The 26572-nt window shown below is 35.4% G+C and overlaps 1 protein-coding gene across 7 annotated transcripts in view; it reads right to left on the reverse strand.

Annotated features, from left to right (window-relative positions):
• Positions 1-26572, reverse strand: part of LOC131032484 (uncharacterized) — a 243020-nt gene that overhangs the window by 39282 nt on the left and 177166 nt on the right. For all 7 annotated transcript variants that reach the window (XM_057963484.2, XM_057963481.2, XM_057963478.2 and 4 more), the window contains 5 exons: positions 11818-11878; positions 9097-9214; positions 8901-8982; positions 8705-8777; positions 8556-8617 (listed from right to left, as the gene is read on the reverse strand). In XM_057963484.2, coding sequence (XP_057819467.2) covers positions 8556-8617; positions 8705-8777; positions 8901-8982; positions 9097-9214; positions 11818-11878 — 396 coding nt within the window. The remainder of the gene's footprint in view (positions 1-8555; positions 8618-8704; positions 8778-8900; positions 8983-9096; positions 9215-11817; positions 11879-26572) is intronic.

Genomic DNA, 26572 nt, shown 5'->3' on the forward strand with positions numbered 1-26572 from the left:
TTAGTTGGGTTTAGAAAAACTAGAGAACCCACCCGGATCCCAAGTTCATCCAAAAGAAAAAGAACTAAGGAAGAATTTTGAATAGCTTTCATTTTTAGGTTATTACGTTCTGGTAGTTTGATGGTGTAATTACTTTTATCTAAGAAATTTTGGAATTATGGGTGTGCGACTTGTTAAAATGATCTCTATTCTAGTACAGAAAACCGATCTGTTGTCTTTATAAAATAAAGACGGTCCTCCTATCTTGTTAGATATTGCTCTAATAGTTAATATCCGAAGCACGAGGTATATTAATTACTAGTAATATCTTGAAATATTCAAATAAAAAGATAAATTAATATTATATGATAAACATAATTTATACATTATAAATTGTAAACATAATTTATATATTTAAAGTAATAAACATATAAATTATATATATTCAATAACAAATAATAATAATAATACAATTAAAATACAAAAGAATGGACAAATCAATAAATCTAAATAATTAGCATCGACCAAGTACTGTCGACGCATAAACTCAAGTTGCAAATGACCAAATAGCATGGTCGATGAATATTACAATGTTGGAAAGTGAGATTATCTTAGCCGACTAATCAATTGATTAGAAATTCAACAAACTAATACAACGATCAAGAAGAAATAAAGGAGTCATGGTGCCATCAAATATTCCACATGATTATTTATAACGAATTAACAGAGACTATCGAGTATATGGATGTGTTAAATCAGAAGCATTGCGATAGCTTATGCTAACATCTAATAATGGCGATTGTCATAGACAGTTCAATTGAGACCGCTGAGTATCATTAGAGTATTAAGGCTATCGGTGATATATATTGCTACGATACATCAACGAGGGTTGATGTATAGTACTAATATCAGAGGGTTTGACTTAAGTGTTGCATTATGGAGGTGGTATCTGACAGATAGGAAATGGTGGAGCAAAATGGAAGACTTCACCAAGTAATATTATCACTATGAAGATCGATACGCAGATTCAAGGATATTGATTGAGGCAAGATTCATTAGAGTAAAGAGACTAACCATTAGTCTATATTTGTAAATGTGAACTGTAACTTATCAGCAGTGATTAAGGAGATTATGTTATTCTCTAAGGAAGCATTTAAGAGAGGACAAATAGTCATTAGCACTAAGAAAAGAAACATTGGCAAAGAGAAGGTGTGTCTCATCACAGATCAAGAGGTGTGATCCCTTCATCTAACAAAATATATAAGGAGATTGGGCTCATTCCCTTCAATGATCGATTTTAGGAATGAATCAAAAACAGCAACCATTGGGTCATCACCCCTAACAAGACACTCATCAGATAAGCGATCAGACCAAACCAAACAGATAATTCGCATAAACACATAAAAGAGAGATGTTAGGAACAACGATCATCATCTTACTTTAAGATCAATATAAGGTTTATATTTAAATAATAGCATATAGCAATAATACTCGCTACTCGTCAATAGTTATTACCATTTAAGTTATAATTATAGTAATTATCAATATAATATCAATTACTTATTTACATCAGCATTTCGACCAAGTTGGATATAACAGCAGCATGTCCATATATCCTAAGATCGATATCTATCTATACTTGCAAATTTATATCTAATACATTACGGTGTAGATATATTATTCCATATAGATGATAATGTGGAATTAGGGTAATATCCATTTTATATCAGAATTATTGTTTGGCAATATAATCCTTATAGAATTGTCATCACTAATCACCAAAAGAGAAAGAAGTCTCTCGCAATTTAAGAATTTAAATAAAATTCTAGGAATCCATACAAGGGGACATTACAAGTGGTATCAGAGCTATGATCCTGCCATCCTGCAGGGTAAAGATGAATCAATGAATCATTCTAGTCAATAAGAAGAAATCTAACAATACGTGTATGCTCCGTGTTTGCATATATCCATATGTATGCTTAATATATGCAGCCTGACAATATTTTTATGCAAAATTTAATAGTAATATAGACTGCAATATGTATGACAGTCATAATATACATCAATAGTACAAAGTGATATTGCCATAACTTTGTCCTAAGTCATAAATCTATTCTAATCCTTCTATTCCCCAAGGAAGATGGGTGCTGCTAGGGAAGGGCAAAGTAAAACCATCCAATAGAAAGCCCCAAGGGTAAAGACTCCTGAAATCTAGGCTGCAGGCCCCAAGGGTGAATGGACTGAGTTACGGTAATCTGGGCTACATCAAGGAGGTGGTGTCAAGCGCCCTATGCAGCCAAGCCCTCTTCTGGGAATGGGGTCAGATTGGTTTGGGGTAGGCATGGTTTTAATGACATCACAAGTTCTATTACGATATTTGCATATGAAATGTGTTGATTTATGATTACGTGTTTACTATATGCCTGATGTGTCTCCAACGTGATTGCTCCATTGTATATGTATGTTTTGTATGAATGCTTATGAGATTGCTTAATGCTGCCATGTTTTTGGCAGGATTACATCATGCATCTTCCTAATGTATGCTTCATGTATTCTTTGTATATATACTACGTGTATTCATGTGATTGCTTCATGTCTAATATGTTTTTCAGCATGTATGCCTTGTGTCTTTATGTGTTGCTTCATGACTGATGTGTCTTCAGCATGTCCACTCCATGAGTGCCTTTCTTATATGTGCTTTGTACCCTACATATATTTGTGTATTGCTTAAAGCCTTACACATCTTCTGAGCATACTTCGTGTCTCAGCGTATTGGTATATTAATTTGCATTTTACACGAATGCTCCATCTATGGTCCATGCCTTATGTATATTATTTCATGTTTACATGTGTGCTATTTCATACTTCGTGTATATACTTATGGCTTTGTGCTACAAGCCTGATATGTATTTAAGTGAATTGCTTCATGCTTTAAGGGTATTAACGTACCTGATGTATGTTTCTCTTAAATGTATATACACTTCATAATTCGTGGATATTTATGTGTCTGCTGTGTCTTCAATATGTTTGCTCCATTGTATGTTTTATACGTGTACGTGTATACTTGTATTGTATGTATAATTATGTGATTGCTCCATGTTTGTCACATTTTCAGCATGACTATATCCCATGCACCTTCCTAACGTATGCTTTATGTCTTGAATACGCTTTGCATCATGATTGATATGTTTCCAATGTGTTGTTCCATGTGCATCTTATATGCCTTACTCAAATGCTTCATATCTTAAATATACTTACTTCAGGACTGATGTGTTTTCAGAATGCTTACCCCATGTGCATTCTCTAAGTGTATGTATCATGTATGTTTTACATGCGATTGCTTCCTATCTAGCGTATGCTTGTTCTACATAAGTGCCTCTCTCATAACCACATACACTCACATACATGCTTCATGACTTAAGAGAATTTATGTGCATGTTTCATATTTATATGCTTCATAACTTAAGTGGACTCATGCTTATGCCCTCTATGATTCATGCGTTACATGTATTTCACTTGTATATTGCATGCCTTAATTGTATTCACTTATACTATACATATGCCTCACACCTTGTGTATATTCATGTGTATACTCCATGTTTTATGTAGATGCTACTTGCCTTATATGCTTTGAATTTACACCTTATTGTGTATTCGTATGTATGACTCATGTCTTATGTATTCATGTGTATGCTTGATGTATTGGGTTTGGGAGTGTTTACTCTTTATGTGTTTCATATACATGCCTTGCACCTCCATGTGACATGTACGCTTCATATCTTACGTGTATTTGCATTACTTATGTCTATGCTTCAAGACTTCCATGTATACTTCAAGCCTTGCATGTGTTTAAATGACTTTGTCTATATTACTTCATGCCATTCACGACTTACATACTCTTAATGCTTCATGCTTCATGTGTACTAAATGTATTCAAGCTTCATGCCAAATTACCTTTCATGTATTGTGTGTATGCTTCATGCCTTTACATATGTATACTTTATGTTTTTATAGGGAGATGACTTAGTTTGAGGAAATTGTCAATTGCTTGAGGACAAGCAATTTCGGGAAGGGCGGACTGTCACGTCCCCTCCTTAATCATTATATATATCCTAAATGAAGTAATTATTATTGATTAATATAATAACTACCAAAGAATGATTATTTGGAATTTATTTATTTATTAAATATTATTATTTAATTAATATTTATTAATGTTTATTACTAGTAATATCTTGAAATATTCAAATAAAAAAATAAATTAATATTATATTATAAACATAATTTATACATTTAAAGTAATAAACATATAATTTATATATATTCAATAACAAATAATAATAATACAATTAAAATACAAAGAATGGACAAATCACTAAATCTAAATAATTAGCATTGACAAAGTACTGTCGATACATAAAATCAAGATGCAAATGACCAAATACCATGGTCGATGAATATTACAGTGTTGGAAAGTGGAGATTATCTTAGCCGACAAATCAATTAATTAGAAATTCGACAAACTAATACAGCGATCAAGAAGAAATAAAGGAGTCATGGTGCCGTCAAATATTCCACACGGTTATTTATTACAAATTAATAGAGACTATCGGGTATATGGATGTGTTAAATCAGAAGCATCAGCGATAGCTTATGGTAACATCTAATAATGGCGATTGTCATAGACAGTTCAATTGAGACCACTGAGTATCATTAGAGTATTAAGGCTATCGGTGATATATATTGCTACGATACACCAACGAGGGTTGATGTATAATATTAATATCAGAGGGTCTGACTTAAGTGTTGCATTATGGAGGAGGTATCTGATGGATAGGAAATGGTGGAGCAAAACAGAAGACTTCACCAAGTAATATTATCGCTATGAAGATCGATATGCAGATTCAAGGATATTGATTAAGGCAAGATTCATTAGAGTAAAGAGACTAACGATTAGTCTATATTTGTAAATGTAAACTGTAACTTATCAGCAACGATTAAGGAGATTATGTTATTCTCTAAGGAAGCATTTAAGAGAGGACAAATAATCATTAGCACTGTGAAAAGAAACATTGGGAAAGAGAAGGTGTGTCTCATCACAGATCAAGAGGTGTGATCCCTTCATCTAACAAAATATATAGGGAGATTGGGCTCATTCCCTTCAATGATCGATTTTAGGAATGAATCAAAAATAGCAATCATTGGGTCATCACCCCTAACAAGACACTCATCAGATAAGCGATCAGACCAAACCATAACAGATAATTCGCATAAACACATAAAAGAGAGATGTTAGGAACAACGATCATCATCTTAATTTCAGATCAATATAAGGTTTACATTTAAATAATAGCATATAGCAATAATACTCGCTACTCGTCAATAGTTATTAACATTGAAGTTATAATTATAGTAACTATCAATATAATAATTAATATCAATTACTTGTTTACATCAGCATTTCGACCAAGTTGGATATAACAGTAGCATGCCCATATATCTTAAGATCGATATCCATCTATACTTGCAAATTTATATCTAATACATTACGGTGCAGATATATTATTCCATATAGATGATAATGTGGATCTAGGTTAATATCCATTTTATATCAGAATTATTGTTTGGCAATATAATCCTTATAGAATTGTCATCACTAATCACCAAAACAGAAAGAAGTCTCTCGCAATTTAATAATTTAAATGAAATTCTAGGAATCCATACAAGGAGACATTACATAATCTTCATGTAATCTTACTAGGAGATAGTGCATCTTCTTAGTAGGTTCTTTGTATCTTGCTCTAGGGCAGTGTGCCTTAGCTTGCAAGTTCTTTCAGAGAGCAGTGAGCTTCCCTGGCAGTGTGTCTAAAACAAACATTGTAATATATGTTTCATGTAGTGTGAGTTGATCCTCCCCATGATTTTTCCCTCCTTGGGTTTTCCATGTAAAAATCTTGGTGTTCTTGTGTGATGCATGTTCTATTTCTATTCTATCTTTTTGTAGATCTGATTTAATGGTTGAATGGTCAATAAATAGTTAAGTTTTAGTTTATGTTGATTGACACATGGGTTCTCAACCTAACGAGGCAATTCACGGAGTATGAGTTGGCTTGTTCTAGAATAACCCGATATGCAACAAATTTCATCACATTACAATCCTTGTTTCAGGAAAAGAGAGCTCTGAGGCGCATGCTAGTTAGTAAGGAGTGGAATTCCTCATCATATGCTAAGAGCAATGCACAGGTTGATGTGGCAAATTGGATGTTTGATGAGCAAGGTTTTTGGATACCTACTGTGGAGTTAATAAAGGTAAATCTAATTTTACATTATGTTTTTTATATTTATTCATAGTTTTCTTTTATTTTCTTATTTTCATTCACAGTTACTTATATTAATGTTTCACAATACTTGCAGTTCACAAAGCATTTGGTAGTTCTAGGAGTTGTTGATGGGGAGAAGCCATTAGATCCATTTATGCAAGAGTTGAAGCTAAGTATCATCCCATTTGAGAAATCATTGATAGGCAATGGCACCTCTAGCTTTAAAGCCTCTACATGTAGTTGCTTGTTTCCTTAATCTAGCATCCCAATTCTGCCCTGATTTCAAGTTAAAGATCAATAAAATTTTGCTATTCTCCAAAGTAATTTTCTTTTCTGTGTACATTTAAATAGGATGTTTGCTCATGTTTGTTTTAAGTCTGTGAGCTTAAGCAATTTTGAATATCAATTCCTTTGTGAATATTGGTGTTCAAATAAGTAACATTCATCATCCTTGGAGTTTTAGTAAATCTCTAAATTTTGAAGTTTTCTATTCATGCTTTGACATTTAAATCTTCGTGTTGGATGTCAATGGTGGTTATTTTCTTAAGTTCAACGACCTGTGGGTCTAAAGTTGATATCTTGAAATTGTCATTTTTGTTTTAACATTCTTTTCAAATTTGTAACATGGTGATGTGCAAATATTAGTTGCCTTTACTACTTTTTGGTTAAAAGTCTACCCCTTTTAAATATTCAAAATATCAAAATACTTGATCATACAAAGGGAGCTATACCTTTTTTTAAATTTAGAGGGAAACTAATTAATAGTTTACTCAACTATTAGTTGATAATTTGTCTTCCATTTTGGGCAATAAAGAGTCATTTGTTCATTATTTCAAGGAAGACAAATCTGTTAACCAGCAAGGGTCAAATTGAAGTCTCGTGGCCACAAGAATTGGGGATGGTGGTCAATGCTGAAATAAGAAGTAGACACAAGCAATCGACAGCTCATGTTTCCTTTCTTGTGCATGGAGTTCAAATGAAACTATTGCAGATTTGTAGACAACTTTTGGTGCGATTAATCTGTCAATTGCTTTGTGTTTTCAGAAACTAGAGAGGCTTGTGTATTAGTGTAGGTGACTTTCCTTTCCTAATGTGCAATGTTTCCATTGTTGGCAATCATAGACAAACACGTATGGCTCTAAATATGTCAAATACCTTTAAAAATATTACTGAATATATCACTATGATAGGCAACATGATGATTATACTGAGCAAGGAGCTGCACCAAGTGCATATGCTGAGGTATTGTTCTATATTTCCAACAATTGTTGCAAATCCAGTAGAGTGAGAATAGACACTGAAAAAAGCCACCACTTCAGCTCTTTTAACACATTTCGTTTTTCCCTTGTACAAACAAGTTTGCCTTTCACACCTTCCTTGGTTCAAGGGCCATGCAATGTGCGAGAAGCTAAACATAGCTTGAAGTGAAAATTGGAAAGACGTGAAAAAGCTGCAAAGCTTTGTGGATGTTTTTGGAACAAGGCAATATAGAATAATCTAAATCTTATGTGGATCCATGTACAGTCCATCCTCATGAACATCATAGCCCAAATACTAAATACCTCACGTGGAATAAACTTTTCTCCAAGTTGGCATCCAATTAGGGACAATGCAAGGTTTTGAGGACTTGCTAAACATGCTCAAGATGCTCACCATATCATGGCCACTATTCTTGTAAGTTGCAATGTAAAACATTGATGAGTTTGGAATAAAACTCTATAGCTTAACAAAAAATCAAATTTGATTTGGGAATCTGTTAAGAGTTTGGAATGGAATTCTATACCTTCAGAACAAATCTAATTTGATTTGGGTTTCATTAACATAACAGATCATTGCCAGGTGCCCAGGATTGTGTGATCCTTGCAAAATATCTTAGCCACCTATAACCAACAATAACCAATCATGGAGGGATCCACTGTACGGAAAGTCAAAACTGTCAGTATTAGTACTGAAATAAGGTAGAACAAAAACGCATCAACTTGAAGAATTGCACCCATAGATAGCTCCATTTTAACAGAGCATCTATGGGAAACGAGTGGAAATGACAGAGAACTTCTCTTTCATATTAAGACCTAAATGTTAGGAGATGTTGATCCATAAGAATTAAATATCTTTGATGCCTGTAGTAAATGTTTTCTTTGAATCAAAACAATAAACATAAAAATTTGTTTATATGGATATTAGTTAAGCTGTCATAAGAAACATAGAAAAGAATTGCTTGCCAAGGATTTCATTAGTAAATGCAACCCAACTCACCAAACGAATGGCTTCATCAATGACATTTTTATATCCTCTTTTAAACCGGTGATGTTTACCTCCTGTGAAAATGAAGGCAATATTAATTTAAATCCCATTAAATTGTGTTATTCTCTGGTAACTATTCAAGTATATGAAAGTGAGTTTACCAAGCTTGTTTTCAATAAAGGTAGTTAATCCATCAGATGTGACACTGTCAGTCACAACGGTTGTCCCTGGATGCTGGATACACACAAAAAAAAACGAATGAACAAAACAGTCTCATGTAAACTCGAATTCAACACTGAGAGAAATTGTATTCATATTCCTCAAAGGTCTATAGAGCTACAACAGAACACATCTTACTTCTTCTAGAACAATTGCAGACATGAGCGCAATCAAACGGTTCCTATTAAACTCACGACCAGTTGAATCCACAGCAGCAGACCTGAATTTACAGATAGAAACTTCACAAATCACGTAAGGAATGTAACTTTTCCCAGTGTAACTTATACAGTTCACATTGAATGAATACAAAACTTCTGAAAAATGCACCCTTTACCGATCAACATCTGTATCGAATATTATTCCCAAATCGGCCTTATGTTCATGAACTGCTTTAGTTATTGCTGCCATTGCTGATTTATCCTCTGGGTTTGGAATGTGATTAGGGAACATCCCTGCAATATTCAAACAAGGAATGCATGGAAAATCTTGTTAATTCAGCGTATATGCAAATTAATAACAAAATTAAATAAAAGATGAAAACCACCCACAAAGAACATTAAGAACAATTCACCACAAACTCGTGTTTTGTAAATGCTCTAAATTTGAATTCTGTGCTGTAGCCAACCAGCAATACCATAAACATCTCAAAGACAAGTCCAGAAAAAACTAATTATCACATGGACAAGACTGAAGACATTATAATTTGACAAGACCAAATATTATATGGTGGCCAATCCTAATTCAAAACGTTGTAAGAAAAAGAAAAAGTAAATATCACACCAGACTTCAGCTATGATATCAGTTCAGGTCAGGTTCAGATTTAGGGATTTGGGTATATCAATATGGCAACAAAACAAAATGGGGGTTGGGTTTGTTTAGAGTACATCCATACAAAAAACACATAAAAATCATAAATACGTACATATTTGCAGCCTAAAAACAGAAATAAAGTTCAGAATACAATTTAACATGAGTATAATAAAAAAACCACCATAAAAAAATAAAAACTATTACTTCAATATCAATTTGTCAAACTCACACGTCATGAAAGACATTCATTGTTCAACATAAAATAATAAAATCAGCAATTAGTATCCTATGAATCTTTCATAATGATCATCATCATCATCATCATCATCATCATCAATTTTGGGGTCAGAATTGATTTTTTATATTGAAAGCTCAACTTATGAATTAAAATTAGAAAAAGGAAAATAAAAAATCATTATGGGCACCCACTCTGTCCAGATTTTCCCTAGGTACTCCCAAATGCACCCAACTTCACCTAGGCATGCTGCAGAGCACACCTGAAATTAGGTTCATTTGGTATGACCCTGGCTAGATCCACAAGGGAACCAGACCAGTACCTAGACCAAGTATAAACCAGGCCTGGATCCAAGCTGAAGTATGAGCAAACTGGTAATAGAGGACTTAATCTTTGAATTTAATCATCTATACAAATAATAGAAACAGTAAAAATCCAAGACATTAAAAGAGTAGGACAATATAAGTAAACTAAAATCAAAACCTAAGAAAGGTCTTACTTTCTTCAGCTGATAATTCTTTTCACCCATCACAGCCATCAATACCCCACAATCATTTAGTCTATAGTTCACAAATTTGGACTCAGCAAACCAAAAATTTCCAACATGACAAAAACTTGGTAAAAGTCAGTGACTTGAAAATTATTAAAATTTAAAAAATAACAAAAATTCTATGCAAAATACAGCTTTTAAATGAGTTTTTTCAGTGTTTTTCCAGCGTTTGAACTACTTATAATGTATAGTGGAGTTAACAAGTGGCAGAGCCAGGCTTGCTGTGTGCTTGGCAAGTACTCAACAAATGCACAAAAAATCAACAAGCAGACTCAACAAGTAAACCCTGCAAAACCTTAGCAGTCAAGAAAGTCGGCGAGTACTCACCGACTCACCGAGTTGTCAAACTACTCAGTCTGAAATTATGAAAAATAAAATAAAACATGGAGAAAAACACTAGTAGGCCATTATAACATTGAATGTGTCTGCGTCATCAATTGTATCAGCTATAAGGAGAGCAATTATCAAACACATACTAGTTCTCCACTGAAACTCTCATTTCTATCATTATAGAGTCGGGAATAAACATTTTGGAAATTGTGTACATTATAGTGATAATCAATGAAGGCATTCTTGTTTCCTTATATCACTTTAGGTTTTTATTTTTAACTGTCTTTTATCTTAAGATTTATTTTGATAGATAACTGTGCATAATTAGTAAAACTAAGTTGCCATCTCATGAGGCATTGCCAGTTTGTCTGCATCACCACTCTTGTTAAACTTGTACGAGTTGTCTTGAACCATCATAACTGCCAATACCCCATCTCTGAACTTCAAAAATTATAACTAAAAATGGACCAAAAACACTAATTGCCATTAGGCCTCCATTTGCTACACTTGCAGCACACGATTATTGGATGATTGTTTGCATCCTAGAGAAAACAGCCTCTGCTGCCACCTTGGTGGTTCTAGCATCGACCTCAGCAATGATGACCACATCCACTACCAATGTCTAGCCCATTAAAAAGCACTACTTGCTCATCCTTTTGACTTTTCAAACTGAAAATCGTGTTTCACCACATCACCAGTCTTCCTTTTCTTTCCTAACAAATGTGTATCATATAATATCATTTTTCCATTTTTACAATTTTGAAAACATTTAAACCAGGAATAAATTCATCGGATGACATCACATATTAAACTTTGTATAGAAAATCATCTTTACATTTTGTATTCACAGACATATAGAATATTTAAGCAATGAATAAGCTGATTATACAATCCATGAAAGAGAATCCAATAATAAATCTTATCTGATAATACAACCAAACTCATAACGACGTAAGACGTAAAAAGGGAGAAATTCCTGTCAAGGATAAAATTTGACTGCCTTACAGAATAAGAAACATTATTCAAAATATAATATTGTAATTTAAAAATCCCGCCTTAAATAGCAATACATTTGCAAATCAAAGCAGATGATATTGGCTAACGAGACAGAAGAGAGGTTCAGGGATTACCATCTGGTTCTAGAAACTGGCTTCCTGAAGTAACAGCTCCTAATGGTTCAAGAACACTTCCCTGTGACATCCATTCAGAAAATGAAACCTTTTATTAGAAAGATTTGTAAAGTTTTGTAAAGTTTCCAAAGCCATTTACATTTTGAACAATGCCCAGATGCTGACTCTGATACTCAGCATTAGTAGCCTTGACAGTTATTCACTTTGCAATGTGTATCATTTTGGCTACACATGGAGATGGAGATTCCATTTTCTTGAATTAAAAGTTATTCGCATTGCAATGAAAATTATTTTAACTTTTGGTCGTGTTTAGAGATAAATTGATAAAGCTTATAAAAGCAAATACATTAAAGTTCATCTACTTGTCTGATTCCACAACTATGACTCCAAAGTCCAAACATAACGGGAGCCACCAAACAATTCTATAGGCAATGCTGCTTATGAAATCTTATGAATGAAAACTTTTGTCTACAAATGCATCTAAAAATAACAAATGTGAAAGTAAATAGCATCTATAATTGCACAAAGACAGTAAATGGCTTATTCGAAACACTAAAACATCTATTTCAAACTCATATTTCCAGCAGTAGCACTCTCGGTAAAATCTAAACCAAAAAAAGAGATAGCATTAAAAACACTGTTTTTGAATAACTGCCCAAAAGTAACACCAGAAAAATCATCTTTTCAAACTGTAGCTTCAAGGATCATGTCTTTATTGGAAGGATTGGGAATGAAGCAATGGAAGTGTCTGTAACTATGACAAATTTCTAGTATGATTAAAAGAGATAGACTATAGCTATTGCCCCTCCCTTGAGCAAGCAATGGGGATTCAAAGATTCTAATACATGATTAGAAAGACGTCACCAGTCTATCCAAAAAACATGAACCTCTGTAATGTCCCTACTTTGAAATATAATTTAATAATAAAAATAATAAAATTAAAATACAAAAGAATAAAAAATTAAAAAATTAAAATAAAATATAAAAGAATATAATTAAATATAATTAATTAAATTTAATTAAGTTAATGAATGGTCAAAAGACATGGAAGGAAAAGTTGTGACTCCCTCAACAATGAGATATAAAAGGGAGAAGAGAACCTCATTTGAGATGGGGACAATTTGAAAATAAGAAGTGCAGATCTGATTATGAAAGGCTGTGTCCCTTTCAAAGGGCAGAAATAATGAAGAGTTCCACTCTTTCAAAGGGTGCTAATGGTGAAAGGGTGTGTCTCTTGCCAAAGGGCATACATGATGAATAGGTGTGACCTCCCTCACATTGAGAGATATCAAGGAAAAGAATCAAAGGGATCCAGTAAGATCACCATTGATTAGATCAGATCAGAACTGTTATTAAGTTACAGGCAGTAACATCCTTGCTCTTGGTGGTATGCATGAGGATGCGCTTAATATGTATGTTTAATATATGATGCCTGATAATGTTCTTATGCAGAATTTAATAGTAATATTAATATAGACTGCAATATGTATGACAGTCATACTTAATTTTATATATATTCATAATACATGAGAAGTTAGTATCCTTATAGTCTAAATCATGTTATTACTGTCTGTATTTAAGAAGATGGGGATGAAATGTTCCACAGAGAGGCAGTCTAAATCCAAGCAATAGGTTAAGTCCCAAGATAGGGTGGGGATCAGCGACCCGTAAGCCTTGAGGGTATAGACCCAAGAAAGGTAAGGGCTTGGATCTGTAAACTTTGAGGGAACCTATTGTAGTTGGTCTCTAAGCGCTTTGGTAACATACATATCCTCCTCCTTCCTTAAAGCTTAAGTAGTAACAAAGGTTGGTACTTGTATTAAGAGTTATGGAAGACAAACTTAATTATCTAATATGGTTGATGAACAATTCACTTATTAGTAATAAATTAATTGAACTATGGATAGCACAGATTTGTTTCCTAATCAATTTAGTTTAAGTGATAAGTATATTGAACTAGCTTAATTATGGTTAAAACAAGCCTAAACCTAGTAGGGGACATTACAACCTCTTTCAAATATAAGGTTTGAGGATGATTACCAATCCATGAAGGTTTACTATTCAAATTAAGGCTTCATCAAATTGCCATTTCTGGCTCTTCTTGCACTACTTGTAGCAACAAATACAGTAACTTCATCTTCTGGAAATGTCCTTCTGTCAGAAGTTTTTGTAAATGTCTTTATTTTTCTCCCCTCCTTTGGTGAGGTCCTCTATTAGGGGAACTCCTGGATGGTCAGATATAGCTGTAAAAACCACTCTGCTGTCTGTTATTACTTTCTTGTGGTAGACACATGATAAAGAAACTTTTCAGGAAAACAATTCCCCACTTAGTTTAGGGAAACAGAAGAATTTCAAACAGGACTAAGCTTTGACTATCAAAGTGAAACTTGCATAATCTGTAAAATGTTGTTCTTTTAAGTGGCTCAGGTTCAGGTCTTGATTTTCTAGAAAGAAATTACTCTCATAATCATGTTATTATTTCCTATAGAGATGCATTTTCTTCATACAATAATTTTTTTTATAAAAAACACACACACAGAGCAAGAAATTATCAAGATTCAAGATAGTCTTTGAAAGGGATCTACTTGATGCATGGAGATGGTATATAATTTCTTACAGGAAAAGGAGTGGTTTCCACCTTGAATATAAATGGTACTAAATTAGATTTTAATTGGATCCCTAATACAATAACTATTATTTTATCTTACTGATTTTATCATTCAAGAAATCTAGTATAAATTTTAAAGGAGGAGAGGCATACTTTCTATTTCATCCCATGTCATCTCCCCTTTTTCAAGTAAAGATTTTCAGGAAAAATTTAGCCTATTATTTTTAATTTCAGTAGGCTATTGGAGTTTGATAAGAGAAATCATTTAACAATTTAAGTTTTCCAAAAAGTAATTTTATTTTATATTCATAGAAGACAGTTAAAATATTATAAACTGTAGCTAAGAATGGAGTCCAAAAGTAAAATAGATAAAAGAACTCTCTAGACAATTTTCAAGAATTAAATTTTGGAGGGAAAAGGAGAAAAAAGAAAACAATATTATAATTCTCTCAAATGCCTACATAAGGAAGAGTTGAGCATTGAGGAGGACTACCAATTGATTAAATTAAAACCCTATTTCAAAAATTGAGGATTTTGTTGATCTTCACACCCCAGGACGAAAACCCTCTTCTCCTTTCATGGTGATTACACTTGAGGATTGTACATGTACTGAACATTTGCAGATAATTCCGAGTTACAGTTGATGATTTAAGTTTCAAAGAGTTTAGAAAATTTTGTATGTGAAATCAATTTGGGTGATTTGTTGGTGCTAGGTAATAATTAATCCTATATTATCATTGGTCATACTTTGGCTAGCTGTACCACTCCTATTTGCTTATCATTTTGTCATTTCACTAAACATTATACAAGATATGATGCTGTTATATATTCAATTAGTTTATTTTAAAAGAAGTGAGGAGTCATATAGAGTACGGAAGTGTTTTGGCATATATGATAGTGGTGCCATACATGTTCAAATGTCATGTCCCCAACAGAACGAATTTATCAATGCATTAGAAAATCATCTTATTCTTAAGACTTCACGATTTTCTATGATCTTAGACCAAAAAAGTTGATGCACGCGGTAATTATCTCTATAAAGCAGAGATGAAGACGACAATCCTACTTTCAAGCTAAGCATTCTAAATCTGCATTGATGCACAAACTTAAGTATCTACAGCAATTCAGAAATAATAACAATTACAACGAATAGATTAAGAGATGTATAGAGCTTTAGGCTCAGCATAATACAATTAAAAATTACTCATGAGTGTAGAAACAGATTTGATAAGATTATAAGTGTGTAAAGAGCTGTAAGAGGATATGTATAGGAATCGCAAACAAAGAATATGAAGAATCTTGGCATCGCCTCAAAGGAGATCCTCTTTCATAAGGTAATGAGGACAGCAATTCTATCTTAGAAGGACTATTCTGCCCACCACAGCAATCAAGGATAAGAAGTAGCACACAGCACAAATGAATAAACAAGAAACCATTCTTTGGAGATCAGCTGTTAAGAGGTGACAGCAATTCTATTTAAAAGAATATTAATTAAACAACATCATTAAAAGCACTTAACAAACAGTTAGTTTGAGTTATGAAAAGATGTCACCCTCCCATGGGAATGGCAACCTCCAAGAGTCGTTTCTTCTCAAGAGAACCTGAAACTATCAAGGGCAGAAGTGGGGGGAGGCATCGAATCATGAATAAGGGAATTATACAGAAAAATAACAGCATCGAACATTGCCTCACACTGGAGAATCATCAATCAACACAAAATTGGGTCCTCTTGTGCTATAGTTTGTATATCCATCTTAGCATTATCATTATAAGTTAAAAACACATCTTCAGATACTAGTATCGATCAGCAATCAGAAAAATACATCTTCAGATACTAGTATCAATCATCGATCATCCACAACACATCTGCAGAAATATAAGTATCGGACCAACAGATCGAAAGGCAAGAGATTCATGAGATAACAGCAGCGACCAAGAAGGAGACAGGTTTCAGGCCTTCAGATATTATTATTAAAAATATCATTTTGTGGTATAATTACCATATTTATATCCCTTGTTAATTCTGATCTATATATGGTTACCGCATGTTTATGCCTGTAAAACAACTTGTGTGAATACCAACTTGTAGGAAGGGTCTAAGATGTAAGAGATGGGTGACGAGTGAGCTCGTAAGTAGGCCATCCTACATGAACCATAGTCGCCTAGGACAAAAAGGGCACTTACAAAGTCAAGGAACCCCCTTACAACCTCTGCCTAACTCCACAAGATGGCAACTGTCTAGAGGGAGATGAGACATGGTTTGGGAAAGTAGGTACAACCCACCAAGCAAGCAAGAGTGTTGTGGTAGACACCCATCTTGGGCTTGGTGTAGAAATGGATTCGGGCAAACCCATCATGTCTCTTCCCCCAAACCCTAATATGTTTGTACTCTATGAACATGTAGTATTTCCTAACCCTAGTGATTAAATATATATACATGTATATTGCATATGTTGTTCATGTTGCAAGATTCAAATTCAAGATTGCATTATCGAAAAAAATATTTATTTGGTAAGATGTAACCCTAACCCTAATTTGTTGCAATTGTCATTCTAGGGCAAATTAGGAAGGGGACATTACATTAAAGTTGAAGGTAAATAAGTATAAATCTTTTTACTCACCATACCTCCTATTACCTATCACAGCTTGCAAAGGAGGGTATATTACATTCAAAGGTAATCAAATCATATTAAAGATTTCATAAAAAAATTAAAAGGAAGCAAATCATATTATTTCATGTGGGCACTGTACTATTTGGAATGAGTCAAAGTTTTTAAGATGTTGAAGATATAAATTATTTAAGACTGCCATATTTATCAGAGGTGATCACAGCTTTTAAAGTTGCTAAATAAAAAAAAGTCAAACTGCTGCAAAGGGTTAAGGCGGTAATACATAGTTGAGATTGAGCATATTTAATATTCATCAATTGGCATTTACTTCTTCAGCAACTATACAATTTGGGTATTTACAAATTTCTGGTATTTAGCTTAATCCTGGCTATTTCATTTGATAAAATTACTGGTATTAATAGTTTTCAGTGGAGTTGCTGCTGTCCTATCTAGAGATATAATATAGAACTTCAATATTTAATATTTATTCTTATTTGATAAGTGTTGTGACCATTTCACACATCGCCCCATGCAAATGGGGGCCCCCTTCTTTTTGCTCGTTTTGCCTGTTCTTTTTCTCTGCTTTTTAGGGTTTTGGTAGTTTGTCAGTTGTCTGGATTTGGGGTCAGGCCTTAGGGTTTCTGTTTTGTCGTTTTCAGGCCAAAGTCCAGTCAATCTTGAGAGCTCTTTTTTCGAGCTTCCTTTCGTAGGATGCAATTTTGAATAAAGTGAATTTGCCAAAATCTAAGTGAGTTGGTCTATTTTCAATTGGAATTTTGAATGAAGAGTCTAAATTTGTCTAAGTGTGAATGATGAAATTGCGAATTTTGTCCAATTGAGTGATTTTGACCAAATTTTGAAAATTTTGATATTTGATCCCGGGCATTGGAAAGGTCTTGTTTTTGCCTTGTGAAGTGATTGTAATCCCGAAATCATGATATTTTGGCCTGTAGGAGCAAAATCGCTCCTGTCCCTCAGTGAAGGACCGGAGCTCGTTTTCAAAAATCTTACTGTCCCTGCAGGATCAAGATGATCTTTCGAGTGGAAGTGATAAAGGGAGGGATGATCTTTCCGTTGAATATAATTTGAAGAATTTCACAAGCATGGAAATGTGCCAGGAGTAAAAATCGCTCCTGTCCCTCAGTTAAGGACCGAGGCTCAAAATCAAACATTGCCTTGTCCTTGCAGGATTTGAACAACTTGACGATTTGAAGAGATCAAAGGAGATATGTTTTATCAATTGAATATAACTTGAAGTGCCTTCGTGAAGGAAAACGGACCAAAAATGCAAAGTTCGCTCCTGTCCCTCAGTCAGGGACCAGGGCGAAATTCACTGTAGCTCCCGTCCCTCTCCCAGGGACCAGAGCGAAATTCCTCATAGGGCAAAATTTGGGTGAAGATTGAGCAAGTTTTGAGTTTGAAAGCAAGAAAGGAGGGTGAAATGAACCCGTTGAATACAAATTGAAGATTACGAGACATCAATAGGAGACTCAAATTGGCCTAGGCGCTCCTGTCCCTCAGTCAGGGACCAGAGCGATTTTTGCCTTAGGTCAATTTCTTGCCAAGTTAAAATGAATTCCAAGCCATGGATGAATGAAGAGATGCACAACAAGATCGTTGAAGATAAATTTTGGGGTTGGCAAAGTGTAATTGAGCTTGCACATGAAAATTCGCTCCTGTCCCTCAGCCAGGGACCAGGGCGAAATGATGATTATCTTGCCTTTCACTCAAAGTATAAACCACTCCAAGTCAGGATACATGAAGGCAAGGACGTTTTGAAGCGTCTCAACGAAGAACAAAGTTACAAGGACCGCTAAAGTTGAAAGAATTGCACCAAATGCCCAAATTCGCTCCTGTCCCTCAGTCAGGGACCAGAGCGAAATTTCTATGAAGGCTTGGGTTTTGAAGGTTTATCAAGTTTCAAGTGTCCAAGAGGGATCAAAGGACCTCATTCTACATGGTGAAAGTGATTGCAAGTTGATACAAACAAGGTTGAGCCCAGGATGCCCAAATTCGCTCCTGTCCCTCAGTCAGGGACCAGGGCGATATTTACCATATTGGGCAAATCCTTCAAAAATCACGCCAAGTCAAGGTTGTACAAGGTGGCACAGGGTCTAAGGTGTCTTAAGAAGGTGATATGCAAAGAAATCAAACGTCAAAAGGTGATTAATTGAGCCAAGGAGACAACATCGCTCCTGTCCCTCAGTCAGGGACCAGGGCGATTTTCACAAGATCATTCATCTTCCTTCAAAATCATGACAAGGCAAGGATACACAAGATCAAGGATATCGTTTGGAAAGCAATGAACAAGAAACAAAGGTTACAAAACGACAAATTTAGGCTAAGATACAAGGTTCGCTCCTGTCCCTCACCAAGGGACCAGGGCGATAATCCTCCAAGCATCAAAGTGCCTTGTTAACGACAATTAGAACAAGCATGGAACGAAAGGATAACGTTGTTTCTTCCTCATGATGAAATTTGGTGATCATAGAAGCTAAGATCAAGGAGAAAACACCAAGATCGCTCCTGTCCCTCAGCCAGGGACCAGGGCGATGATGGTCACAAGAGACATTCAGTTACGAAACCAAGTTAATCAAGTTCGAAATTCCTTACAAATATGCCAGTTTCAACATGAAGATGATGGTTTTGGACGTCGAAAGCACAAGAATCAAGGCCAAAATGAAGTTCGCTCCTGTCCCTCAGTCAGGGACCAGAGCGATGGGGTTTGTATCTTTCCCTTCTCCTAATTTTTGGCGCTAAAACAATTTTTTAAATTTTATTAAATGCTAGAAAAAATCGATAAATCAAATTGATAGCATTTAAAAATTGTGCTTGGATATTTAATTAATTAATTTTGCCTATTTTAAAAATCGAATTAATTAATTGCAAAGGCATTAAATGAATTAATTATTATTTTAAATAAAAATCAAATTGGAGCGCTTGGATTTAAATATTTTATAAAAGTCGGCCCTTGTTATTTATTTAAAAATCATTTTAATTTCTTTATTTTGGCAAAGTCGGCCTAGAGGTAAATGAGAGGTGAGCGCTTATAAAAGGAGGGTGAAAATTTTCATTTTCACATTATCATTTTATCATCTTTCATATGCGATTTTGGAGAAGTGCGATTTGTATTTACAAGGAGCGAATTTCCATTCCAAGGAAGGCACAAACATCATCAAGGAAGTACGAACTTGAAGTTACAGTAAGGCGAACTTGCCAAAGACATTAAAGATCACATCAAAGACCCCCCCAAAGGTGGCGAAGTTGCTAACTTGAGAGAGATCACGTTGAAGCCACCAAATTTCGAGTTTTGCCTAGACGATTTTCTTCATTTTTGCATTTTAGAGTTAAACTCTCAAGTGAGGTATGGCGAGGATCCCTTGAATTTTGAATTTTGAATTTTGATCGTCATAGCTTCAAATTTTGAATTTTGAAATTTTGAATTCCAGTAGCTCAATCGTTTTTAGGAAATGATAACTCAAAGACTTATCATGAAGTTTCCTAATCTTTAATCTAATCTATGTTATGCATTGCAATATCTAGTTACTTATTATGAAATGTTGTGTAGGTATGGCGACCCCGAAGGCGGGAGCATCCACCAGTCGTCCAGCTCTCATGAAGGAAGATCAAAAGACCGAAGAAGTGGAGACCAAGATCGTGTCTAAATGGAGCAACATTGGAGATACCAACTTGGGCAACTTCAGCACGAAGAAGTTTCGAGAGGTCCCCTACATTGGTAAGCCATCACCTGTCGCCCGGAGAATAATTGAAAGTGGCATCATTAAGGCGGCCGGCTTCCCTCCAGCAGTTCAGTGCCATGAGTTGATGATCGAGTGTGCTCGTCATTATGATCCTCAGTCCAGAACGATCGTGTCCAAGGAAGGAAACACTTTAGCATATCTTTCAGAGGAAGCTATAAGTGAGGCTTTCCATCTTCCAGAGCACAGGGATATGATATACAAGAGCATCGAAGGAGCCAGGTCCATGTACGAAGATGATCCAGATGCTTGCCTAAGCATCATCAACAAGAACTGGTTACTCAAGAGTCGTCCTCGCCTGAGCAAGATCCCGAACACACCACATAGGATTGATTTCCAGGAGGAGTACAGAGATTTGATTACAATGCTCAACCGAGTTACAGGAGCCCCTCAAGCCTTCTACTTTGAAAGGTGGATGTTCTACTTTATCCAGGTGATAGTTCAGGGAAAAGGAACAATTCATTGGGCTAGGATGATTAGCCATTGCTTGGACGTACAGTTGAGGAGACTAAAAGCTACCAAGTCCTTCCACATGAGTTCATACGTCATATATGCCTTGATTAGGAGCTTTGAGTATGCAGGACTACCTCACAGAGGAGTGATTGGAAGAGGACCCGGCGAGGTCAGAGTTTGTGATTCCTATGTCCACTTGCATCATCCGCTAGGAAGCAACTACAAGCTAGTTAATGATACCTTCACGATGAACATCACGAGGACGTTGCAAGGTGGGATTCACAACAGATTATCTCAGGATGCACAGGAACTAGTAAAGAGGTACGGTGCTTGGTTTATCCAATTTCTGAAGTTTACTTATATCAGAGTTCATGGATGTCCTTCACCTCCATACATGTTGCCGAGATATCCGACAGACAGAATAGTGTTACTTGAGGTAACAAGACAGTTGGCAGCTTATGCGAAGGCATTCAGACACAGACATGGAAATGGAGCTCCTGTACCTATCATCTTAGGCAATTCAGTTGAGGTATGTCCTAATGCTTTAGCCATGGATGACGCAGAGAAGGAGTTAGCTTTGTATTCTTTTTCATCCTTTGCCTTGAGAGAAAGCTTTGATCCACATGGATATATAGAGGAGACAGTCGGTAGGAAGTTTAAGCATGAATTTCAGATAGAAGATTTTATGATGAATCTCTTAGACGATCTTGAAGTGAAAAGAAAGATGCATTCTAGATTGCCTTTGGATTTCATCAGGAAATGCAAGATTTACAGAGTGGCCGACCAAGCTCAGGACAGTGGCAGACATCTCCAGTCATCCTATGACCGAGAAAGCAAATCAGTAAGGTTAGATTGGAATGAGCCCGAGGTCGTGGATCTAGATGCTTTGATGGCTCCAGTCTTGTCTTGTACTCGCAGATGGGTTGATGTGCAGCATCAGAAGTTGAGAGAGCAAGGCATAGCTATGACTTTCACTTTGGAAGAGAAACCAGCCGAAGGTGGAGCTAGTGTAAGCGAAGGTAATCCTAATCCCAGAAATACAAATGAAGGCAACCTTCGAAGTGCAAGTGAAGGCGATCTCCATCCAAGAGGCTCGAAGAGGAAAGAGAGACCTGAAAAGAGAGAATCTTCCAAGAAGAAGCAAGGGGCCAACCGAGATCGTTCATCCGGCACATCTTCTCGACCTGAGAAGAGGACACTTGAAGTGGAAGATTCTATGGAGTCAATGGTACAGAATGATAAAGAAGGACAGGCAACAGATGGATCTCTTCAAGACAATGAGTTGCATGAAGATGGGGAAGATAATGAAGTAACATCTCCTCCCAGAGAAGAAGAATTGCCCAAGGAAATACAGGTTAAAGAGACAAGATCTGCCATCCCAGATTGGTTGAAGGAAAGATTAACTAAGGTGATCGTGATTGAGGACGAAGACAATGTAATTGACTTGGAGAGCCTTGTCGGACATTCCCAGGAAGTGACAGAAAAGAGGAAGGCTACTAAGATGTCCAAGATGATTAGAGATGAAACTGGATCCAGAAAGTTGCAGATAGCTACACCGGCAGTGGACAAGTATGAAGGTGAGATCTTAGCAGAGGAATATGATATAGAGACATTTGAGCTAGGTCCATCCACAGCCGAGCAGACACTTGATGATGCCATCGATTCATTTGAGGCCTTGAAAGACAAACTTAGGGAAGAAATGGAGAAGAATAGGAAGCTTGAGAGAGAGGTTGGTGCATGGAGAACATATTTCAGCCATCTCAATCAACCTTTAGGACGTCAGGATCCAGCAAGATCACCCATACAGGCACTTCCCCTTCAATCAATTGGTGAGGCAGAGAGATTCAAGAGTATGGTCCAGCGCATGAGTACTTGGATGGACAAATCTCATACAGTTGCCGTAGAATTTACAACAAGGATGATGAAGACTATTCATAGGGCTATTCAGGTTCTTGAGATTATACACAACTTGATGATAACAGTAGCTGCTTTTGCTCATACCAAAGAGGTTATCATTCCTGTCTTGAAAGTAATCAGACAAACATCGAGGAAGGTCTTAGCGCAGGAAAAGATCATGGATGGAGGACATCACAGTTTACTTCAGTGGTCAACCTTACTCCAGATGAAGGAAGTTCTCTTTGAGGACATCAGTACTAGATGTAGCCATGTTGAGGAGGTGATCAACCCGATCCAGGACAGAGTATTTGAGGTACTACGTACCATTCTTGGCAGGAGGATCGAAGTTGAGACAGATGTGGATTTGCAAGAATTGGAGGATAGAATCAAGGTCATCTTTTGCAAGGATGCTAATATTACAGATGAGCAACAGGACCAGATGTTTGCTACCATGCTCCTGATTGAAAAGACTAAAGAACTTGAACTTACATGGGACGCAGCTCTTCTAGATGCATTTGATCAGGTCATCCACTTGGAAGAAAGAATGAAGAATCTTCCCGAGATTCCAATTGCTGAGATCGAAGGAATCGTGTCAAGATTCATTGCATATGCTAAAAAAGAGAATTGGAAAGGGAATAAGATTCTAGATGAGAAGTTGTTATAGATGACATGGCACCTTAGTTGTCATTGGTTTATGTCTCCTAGATTTTCGTGCCAAATTTAATAATTGGCTATGCATTTAATGTTGTGCAATAAAAGGGGAACTTTTGTAACAAACCCTAATTAGGGTTTAGGTGTCATGATCTTGACCGTTGATCAGCTTTTTGATCTGGACCATTCATTGTAATTGAGGATGCTATTTATACCCTCATTTCATTTCATTTTCATAATAATAATTAGATGTAAGAAGAAGATTAGATTATTGATGTATTAGAGAGATTAGAATTTAGAAGCAATTTACTTTTGTAGCAAGATTGAGCTTTGAAGAAAGAATTCAAACAATTGTTGTACATGATGACTTTGAAATCAATGAAATATTGAAGTTATGGTGTTTTGTTGCAATTCTCTTGGTTATCTTCATGGTTGTTCAATTTTCTTGAATCATTCTCAATCAAAGTAGTGTGTTAATTCGAAGGACAAAGTGTTGGACTTGATCTTTGGTAGGATTCGCTTTCCAAACCACTAGCTTCTTGCTGATTGTAGGAACGCCTTGCGTGGTCAACTGGAGAATACTTGAATCACTTAACCTTCAATCATTGTTGTATCTTGGATATGTACCTTCGTGGCAGTGTCTTTGATCTTTGATGTATTGAAAAATCATTTGTTACCTTAGAAGATCGCATCAATTTCAATTGAGTTGTTATTTTATGGCAAAATTGAAGTTGGTAGAATCTTGCCAAGTCTTCTCCACATGAAGTCATTCTTAGGGTTAGACTAGATTAGAGCTCTTGCAAAAACCCTATTCTTTTTATTTTTTTTGAAAAGCTTCTTTAGTTTAGCAAAATCTTCGGCAACGTAAGGCCCCTTGAGGACACAGCAAATCACAATGACCACTGGTGCTTATCCACACGTAGAGACCCTACCAAAAAGAACATTGGAGTCATCCTAACTGATCCTTTTTGCGAATCTTCAGCAGTTAGCGACTTTATTCAAGAGAGGATAAGATGCCTTTGGGTATTTTATTCTGTGTATGATCGTGTACAAAATACACGTCAACAATAAGTTAAATAAATTAGATGATTCTCTATCAGTTAGTTTAGTTTTGTTTGAGTTCACCACGACAACTGTGAATTATTTTCAATTTCCAACATTAATATTTATAATGTTAATACATGTGGTTCACCACTAGATTTAGAGTTGTAATTGTTTTGGGAGGCTTTCCACTAACATCAATTTCCTTTTGTAATTCATCTAGAAGGCTTGCTACCAGAGTATGTGTTGGAAATGTTGTCATTGATGTCAAAGGTACGAATATGAAGTTGTCATTGATGTCAAAGTCATGTCAAGAAGATGCATGAACTATATTGTTGGTTTGATTGTCACTAATGTCAAGGAGCAAGGTTTGAAGATAGAAGACTGGTTTTGTGTGTGATGTAGAGATGATTGAAGACATATATATAAGAATTCGTGTATATGAATATAAAGAACAATGACTGACATATAGAGCAGATGTATATACATATTATGATTAAAAGAGCAGCGATTGAAGTAAACATGTACGGTGACTTTGATTAAAGACACAGATGCTATGTAGCTGATAAAATGAATAAAGGACAAAGATATGTTGTTATATACAGAAACATTGAATGTTTTCAGTTTTACTCAATGGTGATGAATCACTCAGAAGACATCAAATGTATCTTTTGAATGTGAAGATAAAGACTTTCACTAAGCACGGAAGTAGATTGCAGAGATAGCAACGATGGCAGAAAATAAGTTGTAAAGACAGCGCTTGTACTAGATCACATGAAAGCTGTTATTAATGAAGTTTGTATAAGCAACGACAAGCAGAAATAAAAGATCTTAATGACAGCACATAAAATGGAATAAGTTGATGACAATGTGATTCCTATGCAAACAGCAACATACAGATCGTGGCATAAACAACATGGTCGATTTATATACAAGGAAGCATTGAAGATGAATCGATACAGCAGCAGTTATAATGAACCAAGACATAGAGCAATGTAATTCTAAAGCAGAGAAATGAAACTCGCCCAAAATCGCCTGGACTCAGCGAGTCCTGAGCCGAGTGAATCTCGGCGAGTCCAGGGGGCTCGGACTCGGACTCGCCCAGACTCGCCGAGTCTGGTGAGTCCCGACTCCCAAACTTGGCCGGTGGCAATGACATTTTAAGTTTAAAAAAAAAACTTACAATATGTTTTCAATTGATTTTTTTTGTTTATATTATGCTTTACGCCTAAAAGTGAACTTCATTTCATTCATTTGGCAAAATAGGAGGAGAAAGGTGAGTTGTGAGGAGAAACAAGGGTTCATTGGAGGAAAAATGGCAAGGAGGAAGCTCAAGATTTCGTCCATAAATCACATTGGAGCTGCATTATACTTTCATTTCGTGCATCAAGAGTTGGAAAGGAAGAGTTTGCATCTCATTTCAAGCTTGTTGTAAGAGGTAAGATTGATTTTTTGAGTCATTTTTTGTTTCTTGTAAGCAAAAATTTCATCGTAATTTGTTTGATTAATTTTCTATTCATTTCATTTGAAAGTTTTACATTTTCTTCCAAAATCTAATGTAGGTAAGCCATAGGGTTTGTATATTTCTTTATAAAAAAAAGTAGGGTTTGAAATTTTCATCAAACCCTACATTTCTTTTTTTTTAAATTTACAAACCCTAACTTAGTACCTACATTAGTTTTTTGAAAAAAATGTACAATTTTTTTATATTAATTTATGACAATGCACAAATTCTCAAA

This window comes from Cryptomeria japonica, chromosome 11, assembly GCF_030272615.1.
Source record: "Cryptomeria japonica chromosome 11, Sugi_1.0, whole genome shotgun sequence".
Classification (NCBI taxonomy): domain Eukaryota; kingdom Viridiplantae; phylum Streptophyta; class Pinopsida; order Cupressales; family Cupressaceae; genus Cryptomeria; species Cryptomeria japonica.